This window comes from Rhinolophus sinicus, linkage group LG06 (assembly GCF_036562045.2).
Source record: "Rhinolophus sinicus isolate RSC01 linkage group LG06, ASM3656204v1, whole genome shotgun sequence".
Lineage (NCBI taxonomy): Eukaryota > Metazoa > Chordata > Mammalia > Chiroptera > Rhinolophidae > Rhinolophus > Rhinolophus sinicus.
In genome coordinates, this window is record NC_133756.1 from 14,784,552 (window position 1) to 14,794,543 (window position 9,992).

Sequence of the window (9,992 nt, forward strand, 5' to 3'; positions counted from 1 at the left end):
ATGTACCGGAGGCTTCCGTGGACTCCGCCCCTCAGCGTAGTCCTGTGCGTGAACTGGAGCCCCGCCTCCCAGTTGCGCAGCTCTGACGTCCAAAGGTCGGGGAGCACGGTATCATTGTCCACCGGCCTTTATATGCATTCTCTTCCGCTTTGCGCCGCCTGAGTAGTGGGGAGCAGAAGGTCCCGTCATGGAGGACGCTGCAACGCTCGGGCGGACTGAGGGGGTCCCTGAAAACCAAGTTCAGTCGGCGACACATCTGGGAGGTACGCGGGGCGGGAGTCGGATGGGGGAAAGAGGCGCTCAGGGAGCAGCTAGTCTGCCGGCCTCCGCGGCAGGCCCAGGGCAGGCGCTCATGGCCTGTGCTCTGCGTGTGTGTCGCAGGAGCCCTGGTGGAGCTCACACCGAACCCCGGCGGCCTGGCTCTAGTGAGCCCCTACCACACCCACCGGTCCGGTGACCCCTTGGACCTCGTGGTGCTCGCAGAGCAGGTGCTGAAGGTGAGGAGACGCCGCCGGGGAAATAAATAACCGTCTTTGTTCACGTTTGGCTCAGCGTCTTACGGCTCGAATCTCACGGACACTTCGTGTTGGGGTAGCATTTGTTCTCGTGTCCATTGTACACACGGGGAAAACTGATTGTAATTGCGTCAGTGGCCTGACTCGAACTCTGATCGGAGACCAAAGGCTCCGTCAGCGACCACTTGAGTGCCGGTGAGCGGTGTCCCTTCGTGGGAAGGTTTGCACAGCACTTCCAATATACATTATTTCCTTTGGGCCTGATGACGGCCCTTTGGATTAAGCAGTACAGAAGTTAATGCTTCTCATTTGACACGTGACGAGAATTTTCTGGGGAAGTGTAGATCACTCTAATGCAGATTCTGCAGGGGTGCATAGTGCACTTCAAAGGCTTCTCTCCGTAAGATCGTCATCTCAGGGGCATGTTAGAGCTTGACATCTTATGGAAGGGCAAGGACTCTGACTTTGCCCCCCGTCCTCATTCATTGGACGCCGACTTGGACAAGCCCAGTGCTTACCTATTGATGACTAAAAGAAGTAACATAGGGAGGAAATACGAAATAACAGAAAAAAACCACTGGAATTAGGATGAGTTTTAATCCTACTTTTGATACTAACTTGCACTGTGACTTGTGGCAAATTACTTTAGCTGGCCCTTAACTTTTTTACCTATAAAATGCAGAGTTTGAACGAAGAGAGCTCCTAAATCCAAAGCTGTGAAGAACCAAATTCCATCTAATTTCTTATCAAGACTTCCAGTTGTAGAACCCTCTTCAGTTTGTACCTACATAGGGCCTTGCTGCATTAAAGCTTATGATATCCCCTTATCCTTGCATACACTATCACATTTGGCCTTGGTTATGTACAAAGGTCTTTGTTTTGCTCAAAAATATTTAATAATTGGGGGTGGGCCCCGTGGCTGACGTCGCTGTGCTCCTAAGGCTAATGCCAAGGTCAGGTTCCATTCCCACATGGGCTGGTGAGCTGCGCCCTCTACAGCTACGACTGTGAACAACGGCTCTCCCTGGAGCGGGGCTGTGGTGAGCAGCTGGAGGTTGGCATGGGTTGCCGAGTGCTACCGTGGACTACCTTGTGCCAGCGTGAGTGGCCGGGAGCCAGTGTGAGCTGCTGTGTGCTGCCCTGAGTGGCCAGTGGCCCACAGCCAGTGTGAGCAGCTGGCATCCGGCGAGAGCTGCGGTGGCTGCCTTGAGCTGCTGTGAGTGGCCCACTGGTGACTGGCGACCGACTGCCTGGGGGAGGGGCAGTGGGGGGGGGGGCTCATAATACCAGCATGGGCCAGGGAGCTGTGTCCTACACAACTAGACTGAGAAACAGCTGCTTGAACTGGAGTGGGGGCAGGGGGAGGCGGAAGAAGGGAGAAAAAAAAAATGTGCTCAAGTTGCCTCACGTATTCATCGCTGTATTTCAGTTTTGTTTGTTTTTTTAATTAAGGACTATACGAATGCTTAGGAGAGCTCCTTTGATTCAAACCTTATGCCTTCTCTTTACTAGAGGTAGAGAGCAAAGTATGACTTTTATGGATTAGGAGAATGTAATGTGTTTAATCAGATCACTGTTATTGAGAGGGAGGCTTCCAGGGCCAAATTTTAGGCACACATTTTCTTGGGTAACTGAGTAACCATCGTGTTTATTACAGTGGCCTGAAACAAAGAAGGAACACAGTTTTTGTTACTTCAGCCTATAATCTAGTGAAATACAGAGGACTCATTATTGTACTGCCTCCATTTTTTCAATGCTGTACATCTTTGAGAAGCTATAAAAAAGACACTCTAGAGACAAACTGAATCAAGCATGTTTAGTGTCTGTATACTGAAATGTACTTTCTAGCAGGACTGACCTCTGAACCTGCCTTTTAGATACTGTGTGTTTAGAAAGCTCTGGAGACCTGGTGTGAAGACGTGAAATTTGGAATCAGACTGATCTGTGTTCAGATCTTCAACTGCCATTTGTTAGCTGTGAAACCTTGGACAGGTTGCTTCACCTCTCTGAGTCTAATTCCTAAAATGAGAAAGTGAAGTTATCATCTTTACCTTCATAAGGTGTTATGAGAAATCAAAATATATGTAAAGGGCCTTACTCAGAATGATTGGGTATGTGCTTAGTAATTATAGGTACTCTTTCGCTCATTTCTGTTTTAATTAGGCTCTTTTATTTACAAGAAACAGATTTGCTGACATCACCTTAAGAAAAAGATTTATTATAAGGCTGCTCCTAACCTGGAACTACCTTAGTTCTAGAAACCACCTAATCTCTCGTTGGCCATAAGGTGCTTCATTGTCCTTGGAACAAAATGCAGATTCTTTTGCCTAGGCCATAACGGCTGGCCTGACCTGGTTTGGTCCCGTCCTCTTTTATGCCTCCCCCTCACTAACTACTCTTCAGTTGCTCTGGTTTCAAAAATGCCTGGAAGATTTTTCTCCAGTTTTTGCATGGCTGGCCCTTTCCTTTTGTTCAGATCCAAGTCAAATGTCACATCCTCAGTGAGGCCTTCTTGTCTATAGAAGGCTATACCCCACCTCATCCAAATGACAGTATTATACACATGCGTTCCATGTGTCCTCACCACTACTTGTTAGTAAACCAGTTGCTTCACTCATTAACTTTCTTTGATCTGCTTCTACCACATAACTATGGTTATTTCCTTCATAATAGTTCGTCGTTGTCCTGAGTACATATAATGCTAGCTTTAATTATCTTTCTTTTGGGTGTCTGTATTACTCCCCAGAGTTGTGCTGTACAATATGGTAACCACTAGCTACATAATGGCTGTCGAGTACTTGGAACGTATGGTTACTGCAACTGAGAAACCAAATTTTAAATTTTATGTAGTTTTAATTTAGCTTTTAAACCTGATAATTATTGGAAACTTTTAAGTATATTTGGAACAATTTGTGTGAATCAACTTTTTCAACTGTAAATTTTCTGAAGTCGAAATACAGATCATGTATTTCCAATGAAAATTTAGCATCCAAATTGATAGGTGCTGTAGGTATAAAATATACACATAATATGAAATGTGAAATATCTCAATAATTTTAAAAATATTAATTACATATTGAAATGATCATTTTTGATATATTGGGTTAAATAACATATTATTAGAATTAGGTTTACTTAATTTATTTTTACTTTTTTTTCTTTCATAACCAAGATTTTATTGGTTGTTTTGAGGATAAGTACACAGACATTTCAATTTGTACACAATTCTTAATGTACGTACCAAAAACCTATAAAGTAATGTAGTTGTGATTCTTTTCTAAAGTTATTCCAGTGACTTTTCAGCTTACAATTTGGAGGTTAATTTTCCTTAATAGAATATCAAGTACCAATATCTTCAAATGTTGATACGCTGTTACAGCATAGTCCCACAAATTCACAATTTAATATTATATACACTACATACTCAAATTTTCAATCTTTCACAGCACATTCACAAAATGACTGAAAAACTGGACTATCGCAACCAAAGATGGTACAGAGTGCAAAAAATCCAGACAAGGAAAGCCAAGATCAAGGAGTGGTTTTGTTTAGGAAACAATTCTACCAAAAACAGGAGAATAGAAGTAATTCAAAATGTTCAAGACGTATTAAATGCATGACTGACTCCAAATGGCCATTTAATATGCTTTGTATTGTGGGATATTAAAACTACCCCCATCTATGGAATTTTAAGCTGACCCGAAGACAGTCAAAGCCTTCCATAGTCAATAATATCCCACTATTTTCTGGTTGGACCAAAAAATAACCAGCAAATGATTTAAACTCTTAAAAAAAAAAATTTGCACTTAAAAAATGGGATGAGGTGGAATTCCCTCCTTAAAAATGTTTCTAGAGCTACTAAAAAACGTTGCATTTACAAAATAGTTGATAAAAATATTCCTCTGGATTGTACAAGAAGAGAGACAGGGACCACTGATAAGACGTGGTGTGATATTAATCAGACTTGGCTTCTTTCTCTCCTGCTTCATCAGGGGCTGGACTCTCCTCATTTTTAGTTTCTCCGTTTTCTGCAGGTAAATCTTTAGTTTCTTGGTAAGCCACTTAGGCTTGTTTTCCCTTGGCTTCCCCTTTTTGTCTGCAGATTTATCCTTTCCTGACGCCTTTTTGGGCTTCGTTTCCACTTTTGAAGGAGCAGGTTTAGCCGACCACCTCGCCAACCTCCTCTTGGGCACCTTGGCGTTGGGGCGGGCCCGTGACGGGTGCCGCCATGCACCAAGAGCCTTCATGTAGCTGGGCTGCCTGCCAGCTGCCGCTCTTCCCGCCGCCGCCACTGCCGGGAGAGCTGCTGGCACTCTGGGACTCGCGGCCGGAGCGCTGGGAGAACTGGATCTATTTTTACTTTTAACACAGCTACGAGAAAATTAAAAATTACATATGTGACTTGCTTAATATTCTAAAGGACAGTTGCATTAGACATAATCTTGCAAGGACAATAATCTTGTCGAAGTTAAGTGCCTCGTGTTTGCCAGCGCATCCAGTGCTTCGCACGGTGTCTGACACACAGTAGTTACTAAATGCATATTTGTGAAACAGGTAAATGATTGGACAACTTACTCAACTGTTTCTGTTCACGGGCTTCTTCCTGACTTTTACCTTAAGCTTCCTCAACTAAGCAGAAAATTCTCTTAATATTTCTTAATTCCAGTTCATATTTAACCTTCTAATTTCTTTTCCTTAACTTAATTGTATTCCACTGGAAGTGAATCAGCTTTTCTTGAAAGTAAACCGGAAGTTTTGACAGATTTCTGATGCCTCAGTGATAATCCTTCCCAGTACATGAATTGAAAACACCAGTCTCTCCTAGCTTTGAAAATTATTTGATTTATTTTAAGCAGTTTCCACTGCCTTCAGTTGCGTTTTGTAGCATATGACATGCAGTCTTACGTGTACATTATCATTTTGTTTCAGGTCTGCATCATAGGGCAGTCTTTTAAAATTCATTTTAAGTCACAACTGGAATGTAAATATAAGTTAAAATATAACTAGGTGTGATGTAAATAATTTAACTGAGGTAATGGTCAGATTAACAGATACTTTCTATATATAGCTAGATTCCTATGTAGCAGGTGAGAAGAGCTATATCACAAGTGTCTTTGGATTTTCATTAAGACCCATCCATGATTTCAGAAATGTTTAAACATGAGAAAATAAATGAAGACCAGAGGAATAAATGCAGCTAGTCAGGCAAAGAGCAAGGGGGGAAATGTCTTAGATGGAGGAGAGGGCATATTCAATATATTTGGTAGCACGAGAGAACAGGGCATGCTGGAGGACTGAAGAAGTTCAGTGTGACTAGAACATAGAGTGAAAAGGTAGAAAGCTATGGGGAATAGGAAAGAAGGAGCACTTAATTCTGTGGTGTGGGGTCACATCAGGATTGGCTTCTCATAAGCAGCGCTGTTGGAGCTGCGCTTTGAGATGAATGGGCGTTCATGGGGAAATGGTGAGGATGGAAGAATATTTTGGGCCTACGCAAAGGTGCCATAACTCTTCACATTGGTATCTAAATAAGAACATCATAGAAGTCTGATCCTTTTTTGACCCACAGTTCAGTTTTGTCTCAACTTTAGGCTAATGAATTCATCCGAGCAAATGCCACCAACAAGCTAAAAGTGATAGCTGAGCAAATCCAACATTTGCAAGAACAAGCCAGGAAGGTAAGTAATGGCTTTTAGGCAGGCTTTCATTTTCTTCATTTGCTTTCCAGGATTGACTGAGCTTGCTTATTTTAATCATTGTAGCTTGCCTTCAGTACCTCCTACAAATATATAGAGGTGTTGAGTGAAATAGAATGAGCCCAAGGGTTAAGTATAAGATACGTTTTTTTCACTAGGAGCAAGTTCAGTAAGGTAAAGCATTTTAAGGAAGACATTTGTTTTGAGTTATAAAAAACGTATATTTACTACAGAAAAATAAGAAAGATATTTAAAGCCAATAATGCTTAACATTGGGGTGGCCGGTTAGCTCAGTTGGTGAGAGCGTGGTGCTAATAACACCAAGGTTGCCGGTTCGATCCCTGCATGGGCCACTGTGAGCTGCACCCTAAATAAATAAATAAATAAAAAGAATGCTTAACATTTTGAAATACAATTTTTCTAAAGGAATTTTTTATAGCACAGTATAATTATAGTCTAACTTTGTCTCTTCAAAATCGTCTGGATCCCAGTAATGTGATTCATTGCCATGGGGGAGCAAGGTCATAAACATTGAACAGTTTCCAGATTTTCATCGGGATAATCACTGAATATGAGTGCCTGTTACCTCCAAAGCCTAATTTGTTACCTCTCTGTGGTTCTTAGATATTAGAAGATGGTCTCAGAGATGCTGACTTGCACCATGTAGCTTGTAATATAGTGAAAAAACCTGGCAACATTTATTTCCTTTATAGACGGGAAAGTGGTCAGAAGTATTTTTCCATTATTTCTCCAACGGTAAGAATGTGTATTTTTTGCACAAAAATCTAGTCTTTGAAAATCCTTGGCACACATGTGTGAAAATATAGGCATGGGGATTGGTAAATGGTTTCTGAGAAAACTGGAGGTGGTGTGAGCCCAGCTAGACATGACTAAAAAATATACATGTGCTTAATTTATTTCCCAGCCATTATCTCTATGAAGGGAGACATCTGATGTGTAATATAATGCTTTCTGAGGATGATTCTGAATGGTCTGAAGTGAAAAGCCAAAAAAGAAATGTGGCATAATTAGGAAATGTTTCTTTATGTCCTACCCTGATCAAGAGCTGACTCTCCTTTGCCTTCCCTAGGAATGGGGGACAGGGTGTCCACATGAGTTCCTTGGTGCCTACAAGCTACAGCATGACTTTTCCTGGACTCCGTATGAGGACATTGAGAAGGAAGACGCTAAAATCAGCCTAGTGGACAAGTTGCTAAGCCAGCCATTGGCCCTGTCTCCGAGCTCTGAACCCAGCTTCCAGGGACTGACTCAGAGTAGACGCTGACAAACAGCTCTCACGGCAAGGACCTGTCACCTCCTTGTTACCCCCATTCTTTGCCTTAATGGGAAGTGACATGAGAATTGAGGGCATGTATGTGAATCATGACCCTCTGTGATTGTAATGCTGTCATTACTTTTAGCTGGGATGGTAATGAATCACATGAGGCTTTTTGGGGGATCCTCTCTGGTGCTCAGATACCCACCCAGTTGGTTTCAGCATATTAGCCAGTGTATTGCATTAGAGAAAGAAGAGTTTCTTTTTCCCACAGAAAGGTTGGCAAGGATCTCCAGAGGGGACTCTTCTTAGTTTTTTCTGTAATTAGTCTTTAAGATTGGGTTAGGCTACTTAACCGACGGTGCAACTCCAGCTTCAAATTCATCTGGGAACAAGAATGAGGGGTAATGGAGGATGGTAAACAACTTGGCTTGGCTGCACTAGAGAATATGGGATTCTGATGTTGCTGCACTATTAGTGAGGTTTGGCTTGCCCCTTCTGCTCTTTCTGTCTTGCTAGAGTGACCGGAGTATCTGAGGCAGCAGCAATAGCCAGGTTTGGGGAGGGTCAGCTTCTAAACTCACAGAATTTTAAACTCACAGAGATGTTGGAAGCTGCTACTAACTATTATATGAGTCCACTTGATAGCCTCATTGAGGAGGAGATGCCATTTAAATAAAAGCTTTAAAATACTGTGGAAGAGAGATTGGGGCAGTGGGTGAGAAGAAAAATAGCCAATTTGTTGGTTATGAATGAACTTAGATCAAAACTCATTTTGACCTAAATTGTTCAAGAACTTAACAGGCTTTCTGGCTGAGTTACTAAACCTGACTGGACTCTTGTGGGACCCCACCTCACTTCCTGTTTATTCAGTGGAATTAACTAAATTTATAACATATCCAGCATGGCAGTACTTCCTTTACAGCGTGAATTAAAAGTAGAGATGTGTACTTGAAATCACAGTTGTCCAAGTTCCTTTCTGGCAATGGGTATCCCTCATGCCGATCTGCTTGGTAAAACGCTAACCCCATCCTGGCCTTTCCTTATACGTTGCACTCCTCGTGAGTTGTAAGTGGTCCATGATGGCCTAGCACATACAGGGCTAGAAACTGACCAGGTGCTACTTGGTTAGTCAGATCACAAGGGGATGGTCTGTGGAGTAAGCTGCAAAAGCCTCTGGGATGCTGTGGGACACACACGCACACAATGGTACAGTAGTTGATTCTGACTACAGAAAGTTTCCCAGGTTTCCAGAAGGTCCTCATCTGCATTTTGAAAAGGTGCTTCATTATCTATTGCTGTATAAATTACCACAAACTTACTGGATTAAAACAACACACATTTACTTCAGTTTCTATTGGTCAGGAGTTGAGACACACTTAAGAGGTCCTCAGCTTCAAGGTTTCAACCAAGCTTGCCTTCAAATTATTGGCCAGGGCTGGGTTCTCATCTGAAAGCTCAGCTGGAAAAAGATCTGCTTTCAAGCTCATTTACGGTGTTAGCAGAATTTCAGTTCTTCCAGGGTTGTTGGACTGAGGTTACTAACTGTTTACTAACAGACTGTTAGCCAGAGGATGCCCTTAGTTCCTTGCCGCATGGGTCTCCCCAGCATGGAAACTTTCTTCATCAAAGCCAACAAGGATGACAGTCTGCTAGCAGGACAGAAGTTAGTCTTATGTAGCCTAACCACAAGAGTAAGATCGCATACTTTTGCTATATTCTGTTGATTAGAAGTCAGTCAGAAGTAAGCCAGGCCACACTCAAGGCGATGAATTATACAAAGGTATGAATTATACAAGGGCATGAATACCAGAAGTAATATAACATTTAGGGAATTGCAGCCAATTTAAAGTGAAGAATGTGGGCTGGGCGCAATGGAAGAAGAGCTAACTGAAGGATTTGGGGTAGCGAGTTGGTACTACTGGCCTTTTAGAAGCCTCATTTTGGTAGCAGAGGATCAGTTGGAAGAAAGACCATTAGGTGCCTCCATCCCTTGTACAGGTAAAATGATGGAGGTCTGAACTAAGATGGTGGAATGAGGTGCCATATTTCATCAGTTGTAAGATGTACTTTTCTTCCTTCACATTTTAAAATCTCTGAAACCTGAATGCTTCTAAAAGTCGATGGCATGTCATAGTTTTTCTTCTTAGAGCTACACAAAATAATGTGTCTTAATGGAGGCATCTTAGATTTGATGAGGTTATGGCATTTTGAAAGTACAGCAGGTCTTCAAATAATGTTTCTTTTAATGTTTTGTTAAAATGTTTATGTTAAAACACTAGGAACTTTTGTTTATATCAATTAGCCTATAGTACAACTGGTTTTGTTATACAACGTTTTGCTTAAAGCCACAGAACCTATTGACATTAAGTGAGGATTGCACCTTGTTAACTAATAACATGTAGGAGGATGAGTGAGAAGAAAGAATCTTAGATAATGCTTGAATTTCTGTCTTGAGTGTGTGGATGGTGGAGATCCACTCAATAAAATGTGGAAGAGGAAGAC

General features: G+C 42.1%; 1 protein-coding gene across 1 annotated transcript; it reads left to right on the plus strand.

Annotated features, from left to right (window-relative positions):
* Positions 1 to 72: 72 nt before the first annotated feature.
* On the plus strand, positions 73 to 8,444 carry LG06H1orf50 (linkage group 06 C1orf50 homolog). The gene is made up of 5 exons (XM_019751056.2): positions 73 to 263; positions 382 to 497; positions 6,107 to 6,193; positions 6,836 to 6,967; positions 7,302 to 8,444. Exons 1-5 carry the CDS (start codon positions 188 to 190, stop codon positions 7,494 to 7,496), a joined length of 606 nt encoding a protein of 201 aa, XP_019606615.2. The 5' UTR covers positions 73 to 187; the 3' UTR covers positions 7,497 to 8,444.
* The last annotated feature ends 1,548 nt before the right edge of the window (positions 8,445 to 9,992 follow it).

Excerpts from the sequence above, each read along its gene's own strand:
- LG06H1orf50 (XM_019751056.2), top strand. The coding sequence starts at position 188 with ATGGAGGACGCTGCAACGCTCGGGCGGACTGAGGGGGTCCCTGAAAAC. Across the intron at positions 264-381 it reads GTCGGCGACACATCTGGGAG|GAGCCCTGGTGGAGCTCACA; the intron begins GTACGCGGGGCG and ends TGTGTGTCGCAG. Across the intron at positions 498-6,106 it reads TCGCAGAGCAGGTGCTGAAG|GCTAATGAATTCATCCGAGC; the intron begins GTGAGGAGACGC and ends TCTCAACTTTAG.